This window comes from Diabrotica undecimpunctata, chromosome 2 (assembly GCF_040954645.1).
Source record: "Diabrotica undecimpunctata isolate CICGRU chromosome 2, icDiaUnde3, whole genome shotgun sequence".
NCBI classification, from domain to species: Eukaryota; Metazoa; Arthropoda; class Insecta; order Coleoptera; family Chrysomelidae; genus Diabrotica; species Diabrotica undecimpunctata.
Window position 1 is genome coordinate 57,882,617 of NC_092804.1, and position 26,168 is coordinate 57,908,784.

The following is a 26,168-nucleotide window of genomic DNA, read 5'->3' on the forward strand; positions in this document are numbered from 1 at the left end:
ACACTTTATATATCCATAATTATATGAAGACATTTGTAAATTTGGACATCTTGTTTATAATTTAATTGATTTTTTAACTAAAAATGCATTTGAATGTCCAACTGAATTAAGCAAAAATAAAACCGCGTATTTGCATGAATAAATAAGCTTGTAATTTTCAAGAAATCCTTATAAGTTTTGTACATGAGTTTCTATTTAACTCAGTTTCATACAGCGGCGTGCGGTAGGTTACGTTCAAAGATATTATATTTTGGATACAAATATTTTTATAAAAAATTTCCATATTAAAAATATAAAATACACTTCTCAATTTCTTTCGGTATATTCAAAATAACAAAGTTGGTTTAATTTGCAACTCAAAAAATTTCTTTCGAAATCAAAAAATAATAACCAAAAAAAGTTAATCCCGTTTTATTTCTTGACTTTGAATGAATATACAACAAATATTGAAAACAGACTTTTCATAAATGGAATATTTATAAATAATTTCCGATACGCTGACAATACTGTTTTTCTTCCTAATAATGCAGACGGTCTTTAACCGAATCGAATTGACTAGCAGGAATTTCGGAATGAGTCTTTATATCGATAAAACGAAAATGATTATAATCAGCAAAAACTCTAATGTAAACTACTACTAGAAAGAATCCAAAACTTCACTTGTCTAGGATGGTTAGAATTGTGAAAGCCAGAAGCATGTTTTATAGAATGAAAACTGTTCTTTGCCATCTGGGCCTTAATGTTTTGGTTAGACTCCGAGTACTTAACTGTCATCTATTCTCAACCATTTTATATGGAGTAGAGACACTGACCCTTAAAAAAACAAGCAGTAAGAAAATAAAAGCATTCAAAATGTGGTGTTACCGAAAGATGATGTGTATCTAGTGGACGCATCGAGTTACCAACTCTCATATTTTGGGCATGTAGTGAGAAACATCACGTGCCCAAAATAGGAAAATACCATATTCTATAAGCTATCATGCAAAGCAAATTAAAAAAAAAAGCAGAGGGCCGTTGTAACGTTAAATTTTTACTTCGTTATGTAATTATTACGAACATATAAAGAAAGATTGCAATCACAGACCACGCTGCGTTAACTGCACCGGAGACCACGCAACAGACAAATGCCTAAAAAAATAATGGTCGAATAATGTGAAATTCAAACTATGCGAAATTAATCTTCAGCCAACTACATGGGCTGTTCAATATAAAAAGAATTACAGCAAACGAAATATCCGGCACCTCATGCAAAGCAAGCTAACTCTACCACTATTAAATCAATTACTATAGAGTATTTACTAAGTTTCCATGATATAAGAATAACTTAATTACTGATTGGCTATTTGGAAGAAATAAATATTGCCGTTTTTAAATGAAACAGTGATAGGTATAAAAAAAAACTAATATATCATGCTAAAAAGTAACAAACAAAAATCTGTGGCTAACGGGCCTGCTTCCAAGCCATATTCTCTCTCTCTCTCTCTCTCTCTCTCACACACACACACGCACACACAATATTAAATCTGAACAATATATACAACCCAGCATTACATATGCTTAAGTAACATCTAACAAACAAATGAAACTCGTTCTAATCATTTTCCTGTTTTAATAGAAGTAAGTTCAGAAATACTTTACACAACACCATCGGCTACATTAACTAACAAATCCACAAACTAGAAACACTTCAGAGAATTACTAACCAATAAATTATAATTAAATATCTCACTAAAAATAAACCTGAACATTGACAATACCAAAGAATACCTTAAACAATCCATACAAGAAGCTGCATGGGAATCAAAGACTATCAAGAAAATAAACCTACCTACTCATGAACTACCCAATCAAATCAAACAACAAATTATTGAGAAATGAATAGTAAGACGTAGATGGCAGCTGACAAGAGTACCACAAGATAAGACCAATCTAAATAGAGCTACAGCACAGTTAAAAGCGTTCTTATCTTAGACATCTTCCACCCACAGAAGCTACCGAGTATTCACTCTGGAAAACAACTAGGAAAATAGAACGTCCTCAATTCTCCAACACTCCAATCCGCACTGAAGATGGCGCATGGGCAAAAAGCAATAAAGAGAAAGCCGACGACATTTTTGCTGAATATCTTAAAACGGTTTTCCAGTTTTTGCTGAAGATAAACGTATTAATATAGATAAGAAAATCCATATTTATCTAGAATCTCCCGATCAACTTGAAACTGCTCTAAAAAAATTTACATTGAATGAAGTCAATAATATTATTCACACTAAATTAAACCCTAAAATGTCCCCAGGATATGACCTAATTAACATAAGAATCTTAAAGGAATTACCAAAAAAATGCCTACTTTATCTTACACAACTGTATAACGCCGTATTAGAAACAGGACATTTTCCTCTAGTGTTCTTTAGTTATTTTAAATAATATTAATTTCAAAACCAGGAAAATCCTTGGAGGAAATAAAGTTCTACAGACCTATTAGACTGTTCCCTATTATGTCTAAAATATTGGAAACACTGTCAATTTTAATTGATAAACAAATAATACTTAATCATTAGTTTGGTTTTAGGCCACAGCACGCTACCGCTGAACAAATTCGCCGGGTTTGCCAACAAATACGACAATCACTGGAAAACAGGAAATATTGTTCCGAAATCTTCTTAGACATCTCCCAGGCATTTACCAAAGTCTTGTATAATGGCCTTTTATACAAAACCAATAAAATTCCCTTCCCAACAATTACTTTCAAATGCTAAGGTCCTACCTACAAGACCGCCATTACCTTGTAAAAAATCACGATGAGTATATCATACTTTACCCAATTATGACTAGAATATTAATTCAGTATTTTCGGACCAGTGCTGTACCTAATATTTATTGCGGACTTACCCATCTTACCAGAAGTAACAGCATTTTATACAGATGCTACAGTAGTAATCTCTTCCCATGACGACCCAGCTGTAGCATGACACAGAGTCCAGGCTAACCTAAATGCTAAACATGGCTAAAAATGTGGCGTCTACGAGCCAACATCTGTGTAGGTACCATTTACAATCCGCGATGAAAACGGCCCTCCGGTATCGTTAAACGCTCAACCTCTGCCACAGAAACACGACATAAAATACTTGGGAATGCATTTGGATCGGATTTGGAGAAAACACATATTTACCAAGCAAAAATAACTGGGTCTTAAACTGTCAACGAAGAAGTCGCCAAACTTTGCCAACAATATGATCAGAGACTAACATATCACCCCAATAATCTAGCCTAAAATTTAATGAGACAACAAATCAGACGAAGGCTCAAACGAAAGACCCCAGTGCCAAGAATACACAGGAAATTGTCAATGGTCAATGTTCTACAAGACATTTTTCTTTAATAATATTTATACATATTGTTAAATATTGTCAGACAATTTACTTATTGTAATTGTGTTACATATTGTAAATATATTGGGATGTTAAACAAAAAAATGTAATCAAGCTGGTAATTAAGAAATAAACGTGTAATGAAGATGTTGCTGAGCTCTTTTAGTTCTTCGTTTGATATTGTTTACCTTTATTTATAAAAGAGCATTTGGTATAAAACCTATTTAAATAAACAACAACTAACCAGCTATTCCGCATCGAGTGTCCTACATGTACATAGATTTCTTAAACTAAACTTCCAGTCCACTTGTACGCCTCTTCTAGTCTTTTCTGCAAAAATTTAAATGACACACGACAACCTTCTTTCTTATGAAAAGGTTAAATTGTATTTATAATGAATTGTTTCTCGCAGCCCCTCAAGTCTGTTACACTTGCTTTCCGTTTAGCAGGTATTGTATGGGAAATTCTTGTGAATTATTTAAATCTACGTTTTATAACATATTCGCTTTTTTAATTTCTTTTTCGCTTGGTTCGATTATCTTCAGAAAACAGAGTTTGTATATACATATTTAAACACATTGTAAACTATTCCTTTATATTTCGGTGTTTATCTGATCTGTTTACTCGTACTATACTTAACCGTCTCCATTCTATAAAATAGTTTCTAAGACACGTAATTTTCACTTGTCTTTATCGGACTGAAAAAGATAATAAGTAGTGATAAATTCTTGAAGATAATTCTCATCAGTTTTTCGAATATCCCTAATAACTGTATAACTACGGTTTTAAAGATAAATCAATCTTTGTAAAAATAAATTTCATTTATTGTTTAAGTGAGTATTACAATATTTTGCAGTTTCAAATATAAAATATTCTCAATTTTGTTATTACTGCAACGACACTGCATAGCTGTTTATATTGTCTACGAGATAAAATATTTCGTGGAATTGCTTGCGGCTGCATTTGAAACTAGCTGTACTTATTTCGAAACTTTTTTCGAATATTTTTGTTGCCTTTTCCATTTTGATAGGGAAATAATGTTATTTGATGCATTACCTCTTAGCTTTATAGTTTTGTAAATAATTTTAATATTTTTTATTTTTCACTTGCATATTATATGTTTATTTTAGCTTGGATACGGTTACCTTAAACACACTTGTTATATCCTAGGTCAGTGTGGTCCAACCTCTGGCACGCGGGCCGCATTAGACCGAAGGCTCGTTAAACTGCGGCCCCCGCAAACACATTTCAAAAATATTGCCATTGATAACTTTTACCTGTTCCAACCCTGTCTAACTTTCCGTAATCTTAAGAAAGTAGTTAACCTTGAACACCCACTCCCAATGAGCGAGAAGTTAGCTTCAGTCAGCTGCACGTGTCGTGTTGAAATAACAGTGGTGAATAAATTGAATGTTAAATTCAGAATGAGTAGTGCCAAAAAACGCAAAATTTTTGAAGAGAATCTTACGTTCCAAGGAAAATGAGAAAATCAATATTTCTTCATCGAATTAAAAGGCAAACCTCAATGCATTATTTGTTGTCAAGTACTCGCGGTATCAAAAGAATACAATATTAGTAGGCATTATGAAACCCAGCACAAAACAAAATACAACGAATATCAAGGTGAAGCTCGCAATACTCTTGTGAAAGAACTTAAAGCTAAATTGAATAATCAAGCTTAGCAGCATCATATGAAGTATGTTTGGAGCTTGTCAAAAGTAAAAAAGCATTTAGAGATGGAGAAATGTTCCGTTCGATTCGAAATAAAGTGTGCCGTTAAAATGGCGCGATCCTTTGGAGATGAAAAAATGGCCAAAAATTTTAAATGTGTTTTAGTTTCCCATCAAACTGTATCTAGAAGAAAAAATTTATGTAAAAATCCTTTATAAAAGGTATATAAATTAACAAACCCAAACGGGCTATGTCATGAAGACAAACCGTTTTCGGAATCCATGTTCCATCATCAGTGTCTAGGTGTACATGTTTTGAGCCACTAAATATCAGGGTAAAAACCCGTTAAAAGTTATATGTTACAATTTAGTTTACATTATTTGGTATTAAATTTTAGGATGTTAAAGTTACCAGTGGATATGATAACATAGCGACGTATAACTCCACATGAAGTTGCTGGTCCTGAGACGAAGTGTCTACGAGGACTTGAGTTGCAATCATTGCAATCATGCAATCATCAAATCAACGATACAATGAAAACTGTAGTGCAGATAGTAAACAGCTTAAGAGGAGGAAACAGAGAACAGAGGAATTAAATACTAAATATAAGGACGTCCCCCTATATTCAGAGATACGCTGGTTGAGTGCAGATCAATGGCTTAGAATTTTTTTTCTTCAAGAAAAGAGATTTTACTGTTTTTTAAAACGGAAATTGTTATTAACACGGACCTATTTATAACAAAGCTTAAGAACAAAACATTTCTTCATAAACTGGCATTTCTAACAGACATTACCTCTCACTTGAACACATTAAACCTACAACTCCAGGGGGAAAATTAAACAGTATCACAGTTGGTTGGTCAAATTGAGACATTTCACAAAAAACTTGATCTTTTCGAGAACTGCATGAAAATAAATGAACTCACACATGTTCCTGCGTTCGACATAAATCAAGACGAAACCATGGTGGATTTGTAGAGGTTTGCAAAAGTTCTTACAGAAATAAAAAGAGAATTCGATGTAAGGTTTTCGGAATTTGATGCACTAAAACCCGATCTCTAACAATCCAATGGGAGTCATTTTCCAGAACCAATCAGCAGAATACCAATTAGAGCTGTGCGAACTACAGTCCGATTCGTTTTTTCAAGCAAAGAAAAATGAAGACATTAGTACCTTGTAGAAGTTAGTCTCCAAGGATCGTTTTCCTAAACCTCGTAACTTTGCGTTGAAAATATATTCAATGTTTGGTAGTACGTATATATGTGAAAGTACATTTTCTGCTTTGAAGCATATTAAATCTAAAACACGTAATCGCATGGAAAACGATTCTCTGGAAGCGTGTATTAGACTCACTACGACTAGCATAGATATAGATGTGCAAAAGTTTGTAGAGGATAAACCCTTGCCTCAAATATCCCATTGATTTTTTATTTTATGTTAAATTTTAAACATAACATGTAAATTGTAAACCATAATAAAATACTTGTAAATAATATTTCGTTTGTATATTATTTTTTAAAATAAACTTTTTTTGAACGAATCGAGTTCTCTCTCTTTCAAATAATTTCAAATTTAATACGGCTCGCAACGTCTAAAAGGTTGGACCACACTGTCCTGGACCATACAAAGCGGACGCTGTGGCCTATAACGTCCTGTTGTATAAAAAAAAAACAAAATGTTATAGAACGAAGTTTTTTTTTATTTTAAACAATTTAACAGGAGTTAATATTAATAATAGAACTAAGATTTTTTTAACCTTAACAATCTTTATAAATATTAAAAGTACAATTTTTTAATAACTGAATATAAATAAATGACATAAATCAATAACTGAATATAAATCCAACTGTCATAGACTACTTCAAACAAGTAAAAAGGTCATAATTTTATTTTTCATATTATGTGAAGTGAAAACTAAAATCTTGTATGTACCACTGGTTTTAACGGATGATTACGCTCATCGAGCAACATCCATCCTTCAGGGCAGAAGCCCTCTGGCTGGATTATATTGCTCTCCGGGAGTAATCATCTTAATAAAACCCTTGGTGCATAAACAATTAGTTTAATTTTTTTATTTCTCAGTTTTTTATTTATAATGTTTTCAGTTTTATTTTGTTTTAAATTTTCCATTTCATTTCTCTTTTTGTTTGTGTTTTTTTGCTTCTAAATGCTGGAATCTGTGTATTTGAAGGCGTATTGACATCTATTTATTTTACTTCTACTTTGTTGATTTTTAGTTGTCAAAGTATTATTTATAGCCAAAATTTACCTTTTTTATTTATAATCATGAATTTTAAAAAGATCTACAAGTAAATGAAATATTAAATTTAAAGTTTTGAAAGGGTGCATTCAAACAAAATTTTCATTTTGCGGCGAATGGCTTACCTCTCTGAATAAAAAACTAGTACGACAATGCTTATATTTAAAGCGATTGCGTTTGCAAAATTCTTGCATACCTACCTATATAGTTTTGTTGTGCCTATCTAGGCATGGAAACTGCCCACTGACATTTATAATGTTAACGAACTCACTGCATTTTCAATTATTAAACTATCTTACACAATATTTGTAAACAAACAAAATATTATAATTTATGGTTTAGATATTAAAAGAAACAAAACGACTGATAACGAGACTTAACTTACATTTCTGATTAAATACATTAGACAGTGAATTATAAAGAATATCTACAAATTATACTTAATAAAGTAAATTATAAATGTAAAAAAAGTAAAATGAAAAATTAATATATCGATATAATCTAATAAGAAAATAATTTGTCTAGATCATAGACACAAAATTGATTAGCGACTAGTTCAAATTATTTGTCAAATTTTTATGTGACGTCCAAGTGTAGACCATCAAGATAACCATAATGATAATAATGGACCGTGGAAGTGATGACGTAGATTTTATTGACATCTGTCAGTTTCACTTTCCAAACAAACCTTGTTTAGTGTGGATAATTTGTATTTTTCGTTATTTTTTCATTTTTTTTACAGAATCTTTCCGCTTTTTGCAATATCTAAGTATTCTAATAGTTACTACAATAATTTTACAAGGTTGTGTAAATAATAAAGCATGTTGTTTTATAAAAATAACAATAAAATGGATGTATCAATAAAGTAAGGTTACATTGTCTTTAATTTAAACTTTTAAACTATATTTCATATAAATAGAACATTAAATTATGATGGTATTATTGTAAAAAACACTATACTTAAAAAAAAGCAGCAGAGGAAGCAAAATGTTAACTTTATAGAAATTAAAAAGTCTTGAGATTGGGCATTTCAACTTTTGTTTGGAAAGTAATTGACAGTTGTGACGTCACACTTCCACGGTCCATAGTCTTCCTTTATATAACCGCTAGTGTGGCTTCGGGATTATAGTGAGGTGCTAGTCTGCTCTCTTGGGCCAACGGTATAAAGGTAACAGGGCCAGTGCTGTGCTTCAACTGCATATTTTTACTCCTAATTTTACCCAAGGTACTCATTTTATTTAGGCTAGGTCGACTCAAGGACTGTAGATATTTAAAAATATCTAGATATTCTCGCCGGCGCTGCGATCTAATCCCTGGACTTGTGCGTGGAAGACACTCTACCGCCTGAGCTATCCAAGATAACCATAATAATAAACCTAATTACTTGTGGATTGGCACTGTAGGCTGTATATTGTCATAAAGGAATTGTTTAGCCTCATTAACCTTTCAACATTGGAAAAGCTTTTTGATACTCCACATCTATACTTGTGTCTTTAGGATAGGCTTTAGCACGTGCTGTCGGTCTTCTTTTGAGTGAGGGTCTTACTTTAGCATGCACCTACTGAAACGTTTTCCTCGCTGCAAAAAAAACATACAAAGACCAAAAAAGCCCAGCCTTTTGGTCCTTCCTAAGCTTCATCACGGTTTTTAGTTGTTGGTTTCTGATCGATTCTTGTTCATCGAGAAGCTAGAGAATGGATTTTTACTCTCAGCGAAGTTCCGAATACCGAATAAGTCTAGTGAAACCTGAGTGTTCTCTGGTACCTAGAGCTGAACTTGACGTGGATCATTGTCCTCTTGGTCGTGCTCACCTCACAGAATTAGCGATCATTACTGAGCACGAAGAGTTTCACCGCATGACGACAAGATCTCACTAGAGCTGGCCCTCGAAGGGAACTATAAATTTGTAGGTATTATAGAAGTTTTGAAGCAACAATAATAATAAACAGAGTACAAAACCTTTATAAATGAAGAAATATCGGTTTTTACGATGTCGATGAATAATAACAATATCCACAAGGAAACTAAGTTACTGTAGCTGGCTGTATACCCTGTATCACAAAAAATTTATTAAAATCCTTTAAGAAAGGTATATAGGTTATATACCTTTTATAAAAAATTTTAATAAATTTTTTAATAACAATATAGTAAAAACGGTAGGATATCTAAATGATATAATATTCGCACAGAAATCAAATTAAAAAAATCATACATTACAAAAACCAGAAGACATATATGTACAATTTTTCCAAAATCATTCCCTACATGATAGTTTGCAGTAGCTGGTATTTTGTCATTCTCATCGGATGAGCAAGGTGTTGTAATTTTCATATATTAATTTGACAGTTCAGTTATGTTTGTTTTTGAATCTCCTCGTACGACTTCTAAAAAAGTTTCAAACTAATAACCAACTGTATATCCCTGACAAAAAACCTATTAATTAAATAATATACCGTTTACAAGTCCATTAAGTTATCTGCAGTACATTCCAGAAAAACGCTACAAAGATGGAATTAACTTATGATTAACACTAAAAAATCATTATTACTAAAAAGCTACGAACTACATCTTTAAAAACCTTAAACCTCTAGGATAAACTGGTCTATAGTATCACGTTTTTTTAAGTGTATAGCTTGATTAAGCGTTTGTAAATTATAGTAAGGGTAGTAATGCATGGGTATACATGTAAGGAAGCAAACTAATAATAATTTCAAGTAATCCTTTATTAATAGGGACCAGAAACTGGCGAGCAAACCTAGCTCTACTTCCACTAATAGCAGTAGGGGGCAGCTGTAGTAAAATATCTTATGCGGTATTTGTATCGGGTTTGTCGGGGAAACAAATTTGCCGGCAAAAATTTTTTTCATAAAAGGAATATATTTATCTCCACTTATCTTAATAACCTCACCGACATAATGTTTAACAGTTTTCTTGTCATGTAATTTACTAAAATATAGTCCTGATTATGAATAGATAAATCTTGATTTTCTGATGTGAAGCTTTCTAAATCGCTAGAATCGTTGCAAATCTCTTCACGAACTTCACTGTTTGAACTAATGTCATCATTAACAACTTGACGTTTAACTTTTTTTAGCCTTCTGCTTTTTATCTTCTGAAAGTGTTTGTTTAGCGTCTTTGAACATCTACATCCTGAACATCTTCCACATCTTGAACACCTTCATTAGCCTTATTTTCGTTACCATTTCCATTTTCATTTTCTTTGCGTCTATCAGTGACATATGACAACACTACAAACATGATATATGCTCATAGGTATGGCAAGATGATTTAGCATCCAGTCATTAACTCCTTAGTTGCACTAGCTTTTAAATGGAAAGAAGCAGCTCACGTGGAGTGGTTGTAATTTATGACTGCAATGGGGCGGCAATATCAATAAAATAAACCCATTATCTTTGCACAGATTCAGCACACGAACATCGTAATGGCTCTGTGTCTGATAAACTGGTCGATATACTTAAAACAATTGTCTCCCATCATGCAACCAGAGGGAGACGCTGCACCGGTTTATTCTAGAGGAGCCTCAGTAAGCATAAAAGGCTGAGATATTTTCCTCGGGAATACAAAAAATGGAGAGACAAAAGTCCCATTAGCACATTTACAGTGCACATTGTTATTAATGATCCTCTTTCAGCGCTTGTCACTTTCCCAATTTGTTTTTGTTTAATGCTAGCAAGTACCTTCCCGGGTTTATGCATATTGGTGACACCAGTTTCATCACAATTGTATATTTGGTTTGACTGGATATTATGTTTCGTTATCACATTTCTTAAAATTGTGAAAAATGTAGTCACATTATGCTTGTTGAAGCTGGTGGCCCTGTCAAGGCTAGTTGCTTCTGGTATTCGAAGCGATAACATAGGGTGTCGTTTCCTAAAATTATTCAACCATTCGACTCTAACTCGTTTCTTCTCGTGCCAAGCTCGAGGCACCGTTTTATTATTAATAATGGCATACTTATAAGCCAATTCATGAGTATGTATTAATGTTAAGCTGTAGCACATTTCACAAGCATGAATTATGTACTCGCATAATAGCTGTTCCTCTCTACTTGTAAATATTGTTTTGAAACCATGGGTTCATCCATATTCAAAATCGTTTGTGTTTTCTTCATTAGGTAATTTGAATCTATTCACTTTCCGCTGTAGAGCCGACTTCCTTTTATATTACATTTTATGCTTTATAGTTTATTTTTATGAACGAGAGAGTAATTAGCATAATTTTAACTGGTAGCTCCGACCACTCCATGGGCGTGCTCAAGTTTAATTGAAAAATTACTTTGAATAATTGTAAAAAATAAATGAATTATTTCAGTGTTATAAAGTGTTATGTGTATGTAAACAAAAGTGACCTCTTTTATCTCACACTATATTAGAACTGACTGGCCTACATTAAAAAGGGTTTTAAAAAATTCACATTTTTTTTAATTTTTAAAAATTACAATAGAGAAAAAGAGTTTTTAAAACCGTCTAAGGTATGTTAAATAGATGAATAAAAATATTAATATAAAACTTACAGCTACTTGTTACAAATCCAAATCAGATTCAGAAGATGAACTTTCAGAACCAAGATTTATAATAACTGGCTCGATCATTTTATCAGTAATATTGTCCAGCTTCCACATTTTTTCCTCTTCTTTAATAGTGTGATTTACTGCCTTTTCCCAGTTTTCAGGTTTTACATTATTTACGGCCGTCAAAAACAACTGTTTAACATCATGAATTTTAAAAGTGGTATTTTTTCTTGAAACTTCACTCTTTATCTGTGCCCATACCAGTTCAATCGGGTTTAATTCACAATGATATGGTGGGGATCTAAGTACTGTCATTCCACGATTTTTGGCAATTTCATCAATTTCGTATTTTTTTAATTTTTCTTTATGAAGGGCACACAACGAATAAAGTTCCTTTCTTATAGATCCGGGATGGTACGTAATATTTTTTGAACTCAGCCAATTCTGCAAGTCTTTTTTTAACCACTTGGTTGTGGGCAGTTTTTCTATAAGTCTGGAGTGATAACTTGCATTATCCATTACTATTACACAGTTCTTAGGAAGAAGATCTATCATTTGTTCGAACCATTCTTGAAAGACATCAGCGTTCATGTCTTCATGGTAGTCACCGGTACGAGTTGATTCAAAAGTTAATAAATCACCTTCAACAAAACCGTCTGAACTGCCAATGTGTACTATTATCAGCCTGCGTCCCTTTCCTGATGGTGGGTTTAAACCAGTAGATAAGTTATTTACAAAAGCGTGCCTTTGACTTGTAACAGTTTCATCCTGCCAAAATTTATTTGGTGTATGACCCTCGTTGATCCATGTTTCATCAAGATAAAATATTTTTCTTTTTTGGTTTCTCATTTCCTTTATGGTTCTTAGAAAATGTCTTCTCCATATGACAATATCGCTTCTTTCTAATAAAATAGACTTTCTGGGATTCTTTTTCCAGCGGAAGCCTATTTCTTTTAAAAGTTTCCATAACGTACTTCGACTCATTTCTGGGTAATCCTTATCATCTCGAACTGAGACAAGAACTTTATCCAATGTTGGAAATTCTTGTCTAAAGACGAATTCATGCACTTTCCGTCGAAGTCCTTCTTTAAAATGATATTCTATTTGAAATTTTGGTTTCCCTGGAGCATTACGTGGCATTTGAAAACTACCACATTTCTCTTCTTTAATAACTTTGTAAATCGTAGATTTCCCAACACCAAGTGTACTGCTAACTAACTCAACGGTCTCATCAACACTTTCACATAAACGTGTGTCTGTAAATGATTTAAAACAATTAAATATTAATGTTTTTTCATTAACTGTTAGAGGACCAATTTTTCGGCGTTTACACGGCACTTCCAAATTGTCCATAACACTAGTATACACAATAAACTGCACCTTGCAACTGAAGTACCTACTTTTAGTGAACTGTCAAGAATTTTGAATACGCCACTTGGACCTTCCTATATACAAAATGGAAAAACCCACTATCACATTTTCTGTGGAATAAGTTTAGAAGGTAATTATCTAGTCAATTACTGTCGTAGATTCCTGGAATTAAAGAATTAAATGTTTGATTGTTGAAACCCTTACTTCGTGGAATGCACTCATTTCAGATAAAATAAAACGTTTTATTTTATCTAAAGAATTAAACTTTATTTTGCAAATAGGCAAAGAATTAAACTTTAGTTTGCAAATAGATAAAATAAAACGTTTTATTTTATCTAAAGAATTAAACTTTATTTTGCAAATAGGTAGGTACTTATTATACTTTTATTGGTTATATATAACCAATAAAATAAACATCTTACATTTCTTGCAAATTCATTAGTACCTGTTAACCTCCATCACTCCGACACTGGCAATCTTATTTAGGGATTAGTAACCCTCACAACTATTGTATTCTATTCTGCTCCAACCTTTATACCTGGTGGTCATACTCAATTTAAAATTGTTTTCCTATATACTTCTGTAAACTTGTTGACAAATATCTGTTTTTCATTGAGTCACCCGTATCAACAGTTTAGGGATTTGCATACATAATTTATTGTTTTATTACTTTCTCATACATAAAAATACACTATAATGACATTCAATTTTTTACAACATCTTCTACTACAGAATGCATAGACCTTGCATATACTTCATGATCCTCTAGGCTTTTTTCGAAAACTGCTGACAGTGGGGATGTTAGATGTCTTGGCATATTTAATTCTACAAAGAATGAAAATGTTTAGCATGTTTTAGTATGTTTCAGCATAGACCGCATTATGTTACCATATCCCAGTAAGGAGCGCTTTTTTATTCCCATTATGGACCATGGCGTATCAAAATGCAAATGACTAAAAATTTTATCAAAGGGGTAGAGCTAGGTTTATACAGAATAAAACGATATTGAGGTTATGAATGTTATAGATATCCATACCAAATTCAAGTTAAAAAGGATTCATTTCGGCGGATTGTTCGAAAAACACTGAATATTGAAATAAAAATTTTCAGCTGATCATTCAATTGAATTTCCAAAATGTCGAAACGCATAATACTAATTGAAAAACTAACACGAGATTCGGTGGCGGCACTTTTATGCTAGCACACACACTGAAATATAGCTCTGCCGCGACGATAAAATTGGAGAATGAAATTCCTGCTATGGACCGTATCCCACTATGAACCAGTTTAGCCTATTCATATTTAATTCAGAAAGAATTAGTTCACTCGTAACAAAGACAATCTATCTCTGGAAACACAGAATGTTCTAAAAATGATCCATGTAAAACAAGAAAACGACTGGTAAAAAAACTGCCATGCAAAAAAAGAAATTATTAAAAAATGTCTCTTCTTTGTCAAATCGGTATTTATCCGATTTACTGCAGTAGTTCAGATAATATAAGCGATTTATTATAAAGACAATGAGGCCTAACTTAGTAACAAGATAATTCCTTTACAGATACAACACAATAATGTAAAATAAGCCAAATAATTGTGTAGACAATATACTATGTAGACAATAGACAAGAAAAATTTTTAGTGTTTTAGGATATAATTTGACCAAATCATTTCTTCAATATCTCTAATTAAATGGAATCATATCCTTCAACAGTTCGCGGAATTAAGTGGTACAAGAAAAGAGTTATTAAACTGTTATTTAACAGCATATATATATATATATATATATATATATATATATATATATATATATATATATATATATATATATATATATATATATATATATATATATGCATTCAGGGATTCTACAGTATCCACGGCCTTTCCTCGTTCAACTCTCCTCGTTTTCTCTCTCTCTGTTGTCCCATTCTTTTCCTCCTTCCTATGGGGCCCATTCGGTTATTCTCCTTATCCATCTGATGTCCCTAGTTCTTCTTACATGTCTATACCACTTTAGTCTTTTTTGTTCTATATGTCTGTTAGAGAAATCATTAGAATACAACAAACCAGCATATCTACGTTTCGTGGACCTTACAAAGGCATTTGACTGGGTCAAATTAAAAGACGTTATCCACTTACTGTATGCAAGAGAGATACCTCTAGCAATAATCAAAACGATCGAAAATATCTACCAAAACAACACAATAAAAGTAAAAGTAGAAGAAGAACTAACCGACCCTATTGAAGCTGGCAATGAGATAAGACAGGGAGATTCCCTGAGTCCCCTATTGTTTAACCTGATTATGGACGAAATAATAAAAAAAGTAAGAACTAAAAAAGGATACCAAATGGGAGAAAAACAACTTAAAATAATCTGCTATGCAGACGACGCAATACTACTCTCTCAAAGTGAAGATGATTTACAACGTATGCTGCACCAATTTAATATAACCGCTAGAAAATTTAACACGTTAATTTCCCCAAAAAATACAAAATGCATGGTTACAAGAGCAAATTTACTAAGATCTAAATTGGAGCTGGAAGGTCAGATAATAGAACAAGTGATGGAGTTTAAATATCTAGGCATCACATTATCTAGCTACGAAAAGCTGAAAACCGAAGTGGAAGATCAAGTGAATAGAGCAAACAGAGCCGCAGGCTGTCTAAATGAAACAATATGGAGAAATAAAAATATCAGGAAAGAAACGAAAGGCAGAATTTACAAAACAGTTATCAGACCAATAATGACATACGCGGCAGAAACAATACCTGACACAGAGAGGACAAAAGGATGTTAGAAACATCAGAGATGAAAACACTTGGAAAAATTTATGGTAAGACACTATGGGACAGAGCTAAAAGTACAGATATACGACGTAGATGCAAGGTGGAGAACATTAAGAACTTGTAGATAGGTACTCTGTTTTCGCGAGGTTAATATCTAGGTTGGTATATTCTTCTTGTAGTTTCTTCATCATATAACTGAGATCTTCTTGAAAATGCTTTCGCATTTTCTTTTCCATGTAGTCAAGGCTTTCTCTAAGTATATTTTGAATATTGTTGGAGATGTGGAACAACCCTGCAAGAGTTATTTAACACATCAGCAGTAAATGCATACATTGCATATCAAACCATAATCTAGAAAAAAATAAATATAAAATTGTTTCGCGAACAATTCATTAATAAAATTTATGAAAAAGTTCAAAATCGTCCACAGTAATCAAATGAGTCAATGGGCAAACAAGACAGTTGCAGAAGGCAATATTATATAAAGCTGCACACGGTGCTATTTAATACTTATGAAAAGAAATGGGAGAGCATATGAAATACTCCCAGAGAGTAACAACTACCGAGATATTCACAATTTAAAACAGGAGCGAAAGAGACTGGACTTGGACTAGAAATAAATATACAAAAGACAAAAAAGCTAACACAGGTAAGAAAGGGCTAAGGAAAACATAATTAGAGGACGATATTTAAACAGTTGAAATTTTCACATATTTGGGAATTGAATTAAGCAAGGATGGAACAATAGAACCAGAAATCCAAACCACATACTGGAGATTGAAAATCAGGGTCTATTAATTTATTCAGACCATCTCCTATTTTTATTGGGAAGAAGCCATAAATTTACTTTAAAATAAGTTTATTTTGACGTTTCGATTTTCACTTAGGAAATGTTCTCAAAATACAAAACATGTATGCCAAAGTGAGAACTTGGAGAAAAGCGGCGTGGGACAGACAAGGTTAGCGGCATAGATCCTAGGAGGCCAAGACTTAAAGACTTGATTTGGGCTATAGCGCCATTAGACAGAGACAGAAAAACATTTTGCAAGGCATCTAGTTAAAAACTTTTATGCAATGACTGTTTTTATGCATCACATAATTTGTCAGTTAGAAATTGGTAAAGTAACGAATTTGTTCGATAGTTCTGTAAGTAGTTTCCAGACAATAACAACTTTTGTTACAAACCCTGTATACGATTTTTTAACATGATCTTTTGAATATGTGAGTTTTACAAAATTACATTTACTTTTTACTTCATTGTTAGTTTTTTTTTAATAATGAACTTATTTACCTGAATATATTTACTGTCTATCTGATCATCCTGAGTTCCTTTTGTAAACCCTTGGAATTATTTTATTTTAGTTATTAGAATAACATCCTTCAGATTTCTTTTAAATATGGATTTAAAAGAAATATTAGCTTAATTTCTATAATTTTGTTGTTTTGTTATATCATTAACAGCTCTCATCTTACAACTTTGGTGGTTTCTTTGTTCTTCTGTATTTCCGTGTATCCTCCATATATTTGTGTATCCTAACATCCTTTTTATTGTCTTAAATATTCTTTTCTTGAATTCGGCCATTCTTTCTTGTTTGTGTTAATTTTTTTTTTTAATTTTTTCCACTGTTTCATTTTAATATTGTTTTCAAGCTATTTTCGTGTGGCATCATAATACAATTTACTATTTTTATTATAAATAAGTCACAATTTTACTGTAAAATAAGTTTTTGTGAAGTTTCGATTTCCACTTCGGAAATCAAAATTTTTAAGACCTATTTCCGAAGTAGAAATCGAAACATCTAATAAACTTATTTTAAAGTAAAATTGGGGCTTCTCCTGTGGGACAACTAAATAAATTTTTTCTAACTTGTTTCTTTTAAGACAAAATTTTTCATGTCAGCCTCTATATATTTGATTAAGGCTTCATTTAACAGATCTATGTGATTTTTTTGTGTTCAAATTGGATATATGGCACCATAAGAAAAAATTATGTATTACAGAAATTAATAATTAGCTAGGATTTTTGAAGAAGTAATAACTTTATATTTTCAGGCATTTTTACATTGCTCCACAGCGTATTCAAATTGTATACATCCTGTTATAGAAGAAAAATTTTATGATCCACCCGTCGACCCAGAGACATTAATAAATCTAGTAGACACCTTGGATGAAAATACTTTACTCGCCATTACCCCAGGGTAAGTTTTTTATTCGTTTTTGTATGTAGAACCAATTGTATAATGCCTAACTCATATTAGGGTTCAATGAAAATTTTAATATATCAGACGAATCTTATTGTCCGTGGATAATTTATCGAATACAATATAAAAAGTTAAACCAATATATATTTTCATTTTCAAATTTTACAATTCTATCAATAATAGGTTGATTTTGTTTCGCCAGATGTCTACTTCTATATCTCTTCTATTGATGGCTATATTAATTTCTTTTTCCAAGACTTCTTTGGTCTTCTTTTGTCCTTCTACTTGAGGTCGATCTGCAGTTAAACATATCAAAGACAAAGATCATGATAGTGGATAGACTACATAACAATCATCTACACATAACCACGACTGACCGGTTTGAGGTTGTGAGATCATACTTATAATTGGGATAATTATTCACAAGCACAGGGTCACTACATTAAGAAATAATACGTAGATATTATCAAGTAGCACAAAAGTAGCCGTAGAAAAGATGGCTAAAATATACCAGGACTCTTAAATTTCACGAACTTTAAAAATGTCGTTAATCAACTGCTTAATATTCCCAATAATGACATACGGATGTAAATCTTAGACCTTACGACAAGCGGAAAGAACAAAGATAGACGCCACTGAAATGTTCTGATATAGAAAAATGTTACGAATTCCGTGGACCGACTACAGGTCAAATAATTCAATTTTAAATGAGCTAAAGATCAACAAACGGCTCGCCAGCAAAGTTCATCTCCAACAATTAAAGTACTTTGGATATGTTATGAGAGCAGACACAGAAATTATGAAAGACTTATTATTCAAGAAAAGGTAGAAGGCCGAAGATTATGAAGAAGATCTCCAACAAGATGGATGGATCAAATTACAGCAATATGCGAAAGACCTATGCATAAATTAACGATATACGACTTCACGATGACCACTACACTCTCCCTAGGGGCAAGACTGAAGAGAAAGAGAAACAGATCATTCTCGTCACTTCCATGTTCTGTGAGTATAACTCCCAGGTATTTATATTAATTGGTATGTTTTAATATTTTCCCTTCTACGTCTAAATCATTTCAAGGATAGCCTATTGTCATATATTTCGTTTTGTCTGTATTTATTTCTAGTCCCCACTTCGTACATTCTTCCACGAGTTTCCAAACCATATATGTAGCGTGTTCAACATATTTTGCTAGCACAATCTGGTTAACAGCAAATAATAAGATAGTTATATTACCTTCTCCAAATTTTATTTCATTTTGTGAACCATTGTTTCAGAGCCGAGTTTATATAAATTTTGTAGAGGGTGGATACAGACAACATCCTTGTCTCCGACCCTTGTTAAGTTAAAATAATATTCGCGTTTTGACACAACTGATGTTCTGTTTATAAAAGTTGTAACTGTTTAATACAAGACAATTTATTAGCACATGGCATTCCAGATCTAAAATCACTCTGTTCCTTCCACTCTTCAAACAGACTTTGTTCTCTACCTCGTAATACTCTGCCGTAAAATCTACCTGGCTATAACACTGAGTGCTCTATATTCCTTATATTTTTGAAAAGTAAATAAGAAAATCTAGAGGAAATAAATGTCCGGTGGATATTTATGGAGCCCATGCAAACTTTAGAAATGAAAAGCTGATAAGGCTAGTAAGAATGACGGCAAGGGACGTGAGAAATAGGGTAACGATGGAAGAAAGGTTTTCAAGGCAGTTCATACTGAATAAAGGTTTAAAACAAGTGGATATAATATCAACGAATTTATTAAACCTAGTATTAGGTTTAATTAACAAATCGTAAGAAGATCAAATATGAGCACAAGCAGGACCATATTTAATAGCAAGGAACATTTTTGCATAGCGAATGCGGATGTGATAGTAGCGAGAATGAAAAAATACCTAGAAAGTTTTCCAAAAATTTTAAAGAAGAAGCCAAAATATACGAACTAACAATAAACCAAACAAAAACGGAATATGTGGAAATGAGCGAAGACATAACAAATGATAGCATACATATCAAAATAAAAGGAGCAGAGACTGTCCATAAGTATGAAAAAGGACAGGACTGTCCATAAGGAATACGAAAAAAAAAAAAAGAAAAAGAGATAGACAAAATAATAATGAAGGGAAGCAGAGCGGTAGTGTGACTTAATTAAATAGTGACAGCAAAAAATATGTTAAGAACAGCAAAACTGGGAGTCTGCAATATAATAATAAGACCCACAGTGATGTTTTCTAGCGAAAAGAAAAGTGTTCAGAAAAATTTTCGGGGGAATACAAGCGACAGAGAATATTTAGAGAAGACGAACATTATTGTATTTTACTGCAAATGAAGTCAGTTAAATAAATAAACGTGCGATTTTTGTCATTTTTTATCATGCTCATGAGATCAATAAAATATCAATGAAATCACTTTCATTGACCGGTTTTTTGTGACCAGTGTAATTTTTGAGCATAATCTTCAAAATCTATACCATAAAATTTCGATTTTGAATTTTGGCAAGAATTATGGGGCATTTGAAATATGCCTAAAAAGGCAGAATTTAAACTTTTACATTTCAAACAATCGCACGTCACAGAAAATACCTTCACGAAGACGGTGTTGAGTAAAATTTGTAGTTGAAGTTGTGTAGGTTTGAAAAACATACCTGTATAATTGAAAAGGGGCAGTTTTTAATATTTTAGATTATTTTTAAAGTAAACTTGTTCAACGTTTTTTAGGCATATTTCAAATGACTCACATTAATTGTCAAAATTTAAAACAAAAATTTTATGCTATAGGTTTTAAAGATAATGGAAATAATGGACATTCCATGGTAAGCTACCACATGAAAGGGATAAATTTGATTGATCTCATGAGAATCATAAAAAATGTCAAAAATCGTGCAACATTTATTTATTTAGCACCTTTATAAAAACTGACTTCATTTGCAGATAAATACAACTTTTACCTTTAAAAAGCATTTTGATTTTTGTCGATAGGAGTCTCTGATAAAAAAATATCGAATTTTTCTTCTTCTTCTTGATGTGCCTATCCGTTACGAATGTTGGCGATCATCATGGCAATCTTTATCTTATCTGCAGCAGCGCGGAAAAGCTGCACAGATGTTGTATGGAACCAGATTCTGAGGTTCTTTAACCAAGATGTTTTTCTTCTTCCTGGACCTAGTTTTCCAAATATTTTTCCTTGCAGGATGGCTTGAAGAAAAACATATCTGGATTCATTTCGCATAATATGTCTAAAGAACTGTAACTTTCGAGATTTGATGGTGGTCAGTACCTCTCGGTTCTTATTCATTCTTCTGAGGACCTTCTCATTTGTGACTCGGTCAGTCCACGAGATCTTAAGCATTCTCCGATATAGCCACATCTCAAATGCTTCCAGTTTTCTGCACATATCTTCGTTCAAGGTCCACGATTCAACACCATAAAAAAGGACAGAGAAGACGTAGCATCGCCGCATTCTTACTTTTGTATCAAGAGAGAGATTGTGACTCTTGAAGAAGGCCCCCATCCGATTGAAGGTGGATCTAGCTTTTTCGATGCGTGCTCTAATCTCTTGGTTGTTGGTCCATTTTTCATTTATTATGGTGCCGAGGTAGTTGTAGTGCGTCACTCTTTCTACAGGGGATTGGTTGACGTAAAGTTGACCTTCTGGTATTCTTTTCTTGCTAATTATCATAAGCTTTGTCTTCTTAACGTTTATATTGAGTCCATATTGTTGACTGTAATACGTGATTTTGTTCATAAGAACTTGTAGGTCTTCTAAGTTGTCCGCAAATACTATGGTGTCATCTGCATATATGATGTTGTTTAGCCGGTAACCATTTAGTAGAATACCTTTTTCAGTTTCGTGCAAAGCTTCGATAAATATTCTTTCAGAGTAAATCGAATTTTTATCGTCGAGTTAATACAAATTTTATTTAGAATTAATTTCGCGCGCGTAACTGACATTCAAAATCCGAGGTCGCTTCAAGTATTGTTTCTGAGAGAACATTCTATTTCTAGAGAACATTTCTACATAAAAAGTGTTAATAAACAGTTTTATTCAACAGATTCTTGAATACTAGTTAGGCTTTAGGGGAAAGCCGGGGGGTAAAAGTGGTAAACTTGGGCCCCAAAATTGACATTCTCAGTTAAATTCAGCTTGTTCGTATGATTTTTAGAGATTTAGTAGCATTTGCATCTCTGAAGACTGGAGTATACTAAATAAAATGATTTTAATAATTTTGTTTCTAAAATTGACTGATTGTAACTGACTGTGTTGCAACTCTATTATTTTAATTATTAATCTTTAAAAAAACTTAATTTTAGGTTACTTGGTAAATATCCAAATACGTATACATTTACAAAATGTATTGCTGAAGACATTGTAAAAAAGGAAGCAAAAAATATACCAGCTGCTTTATTTCGACCTTCCATAGGTAAGAAATAGAATTTTTAATAATTAGATATAGTAAGTGGATTATTTTCATGACTCATTTATACTTTTTTTCGTTACGTTACGTTACATTTTCGTTCAGGTGTATTATTAAAGCCTTTAAGAAGGTTCTGTCCAACGACTGAAATTTATGTGTAAGGAAATCGTATACGTTTATATAATTATTGTTGTGTCAGTGACATCAATCACTGTTGTCGACATGTGTCACATGTTGATCAACAATAAATAGTACAGGTGAATATTCAGAGAATTACTTCACAGTGAAGTAATTAAATCAATCGGTGAAAAGATTTGACTGTATCCAGCCTGAGGGATCAGTCCTTCCAATTTTCCCAGGAGGAGCACATAAATGGAGGGACATAAAATTCGCCAGCTCGTGAACGTCATTCATCTGATGTAAGTAATGCTATCTTTCGCAGAGCCTTTCATTTGTATTTTCAGAGGCTATCAGTTGACGAATTTTGTTCCATACACGGTCTGTCGAAAGCTTGTATTTTTTATTCAGTCTCGACCAAATCGTAAAACGCATATACTTGTTCCCGAGTAAATTATTTACCTCTTGTTAATAGTGTACCAGTTTGTTTCCTAACAGGGAGTTCGCAGTAGCGACTAACAAAGTGATCAAGCCAATAAAATTCCACAGTTTCAATGCCGTTTTTGATACCAAGTTGAAAGGAAATTTTTTATATATCCATACCTGTAAAACCATAGTATCTGGCTTTTATTTATTTTAAATTGTCAACAAGCTGATTTTCTAATTCTGCAGGTAAAACTGGTTCCGATCTAGCTTTTTAGTGACAACTTTCGCTGAGGATAAATTTACTTCTAAAGCAAGTCCCCAAAGATTTGTCTTAGGTACTTAAAAATGATGAAATGCTTTTAAGATCCCATTTTCTTTCCTCGAGGAGCTCTAACAGTATGTTGCATTTTCTTTTTAGTTTGTGATCGTTACAGCTCTAGTCGACTGAATCACTAACAATATTGTCATCAGGTTTCGTATTACCCCCTTATTCTCTATATAATCATTGTGATTTGCTTGAGCTTCAACAGTTAAGACACCTTGTCAAATCAAAAATCAGTTTGGCATACAATGTATATGTCGAGAATATCAAAATTTCTTTATCCATCAACTCCAAGAAGTTTTGGTCGTACGTAAATTCGAAAAATAATAGTTCAAGAATTCCTGGTGTGATGAAATATAATGGCATTACTACCTCCGATCCACAAAATATTGTGAATGTGTTTGCAGAATTTTTCAAGAGTGTTTTTCTGTCATCAGATATTAATTTTAAGGCTAACTCTTCCTCAGTCAACGCAGATTACTTAAATTTTTATCCTATTTTAGAGTCTGAGATAATTTTGGCTAGTAAGAAATTGAAAGACAAAATGACGTGTGGACCTGATAATATTCCATCCTTTTTGGTTAAGGATTGTATAGGTGCCTTACTTAACTGTGATACTATTAAAAATTTTTAATTTATGTCTTCTTAACAAGGAATATTCGAGTCTCTGGAAGGAGTCAAAAGTGTGCCCAATATTCAAAACTGGTGAAAAGGGTCAGGTAGAAAACTACAGACCAATTTCCATTATTTGCAATCTATCGAAAGTCTTTGAAATAGTTTTGTATAATCGTATTTACTCACGCACTCGTAATCAGCTGTCTCAATATCAACATGGATTTGTCTCCAATCGGTCCACTGTGACAAACCTATTAATGGTCACACAATATATCTCAGCGGCCCTAGATAATAGAAGTCAAGTTGACGTCATATACACTGACTTTACGAAGGCGTTCGACAGAATTCACCACGGGGTATTACTTTCTAAATTGTGTCTCTTTGGTCTTTCTGAGATGCCGTGTCTTTTATGAGGTCTTACTTGTCAAATAGAATGCAGTTTGTTGCTTATAATGGTTACAAATCGGAAAAGTACCTAGCTTCTTCAGGGGTTCCACAAGGTTCTAATCTAGGTCCACTATTGTTCTTGTTATTTATTAACGATCTGTGTGAATCAATTTCTGCACCATGTTCATGTTATGCCGATGATTTATTCATTGATAAGCGACCTTAATGATTGTCATTTTCTGCAGAGTGAACTGAATCGAGTACATGAATGGTGTAATGCAAATCATTTGAATCTTAATGCCAATAAGTGCAAAGTAGTTAGTTATTCTAGGAAACAGTCTAATATATACCATCCTTATATTATCGACGGCAATGAACTTGAACGTTTGAATAAAATTAAAGACCTTGGAGTTATATTTGATTATAAACTCACCTTTGTTGAACATGTTAATTTAAAAGTTAAAGAAGCACTTAAATCTTATGGATTCATAATGAGAAATAGTTGAAATCTCACTAATACTAAGGCAATTAAATTACTTTATTACACTTTTGTACGCTGTAAACTGGAATATGCCTCTGTCATTTGGTCACCTTTTGATGATGTACATATCCAAATTATAGAGCAGGTGCAGCGTAAATTTTTAAAATTTTTGTCTTTCAAAATTAACGGCATATATCCCAAGAGGGGCATCAGCAATAGTGAGTTGTGTAGCGGTTTGGACGTAGTATCATTAGAATCTAGACGAATTAATGCCTCCCTTATTATTATTATTATTATTATAATCTACTACTCTCTTTTTCTATTTGGATCCATCTCAACGATCTTTTGATTATGATTTGGAAACTATTTTCTTGTAGAATGTTTTTAACTAAATATTTTTTATGGGCATAAATCGCATTCAATTGTAATAAAAAAATACATTTTTTTTTGTTTTTGACGTTTTTACTTCTAATCCAGAAAACCAAAATTTATGAAAACATTGTAAATAATTGATATAACCTATAAGTATGCTTATTTGTATAAAAAAAGATATGAAAAAGTGAATTTAAAAGGTAATCTAGAAAAACACATCTATACAAATATGACAACTTGGAATTGGAACAGTTAAAAGTTTTAATCACGTCATTATCATAATCCAGTTATATGTGTAAACTGATTAAATTTTCTGTCGAATAGTACTTGGTGATTAAATAACACATTTTATAAATTTTAGTGATTGCTACAGCCAAGGAACCTATAGGTGGTTGGATAAATAACGTATATGGCGCCACAGGCGTCCTATTGGGCGCGGCTCTAGGCGTTTTACGAGTGATGCAATTAAAAAAAACTAATAATGCCGATTTAGTGCCAGCGGATTTCGTTGTAAATAGTTCTATAGCAGCTGCTTGGGATGTTGCTTGTGCTAAGTAAGTTACTTTGTGAATATGGGTAAACACAATCTTAAAAATATATTTAATTATTTAAATTATTAAGTAAATACAATTAAAAAAACAGAATACTCTTCGGTTATACTCTAGACTCTATATGGTGATTTCAATAAGTAAAATTCACAAGAAAAATGAATTTCCTATAGTCGTTTGTACATCATAAATCACAAAATTTTTTTTTAAATCACAGAACGTTTTCGGAATAATATATCCATTATCAGTGCTGTTACTAGGTATACATGAGTGAAGCCACTAAATATGTGG

The 26,168-nt window shown here is 32.5% G+C and overlaps 1 protein-coding gene across 2 annotated transcripts in view; it reads left to right on the forward strand.

Annotated features, from left to right (window-relative positions):
- LOC140434596 (fatty acyl-CoA reductase wat-like) overlaps positions 1-26,168 on the forward strand; it is a 107,481-nt gene that overhangs the window by 67,375 nt on the left and 13,938 nt on the right. For both annotated transcript variants that reach the window (XM_072522973.1, XM_072522972.1), the window contains 3 exons: positions 18,041-18,186; positions 22,506-22,615; positions 25,691-25,883. In XM_072522973.1, the coding sequence (XP_072379074.1) occupies positions 18,041-18,186; positions 22,506-22,615; positions 25,691-25,883 (449 nt within the window). The remainder of the gene's footprint in view (positions 1-18,040; positions 18,187-22,505; positions 22,616-25,690; positions 25,884-26,168) is intronic.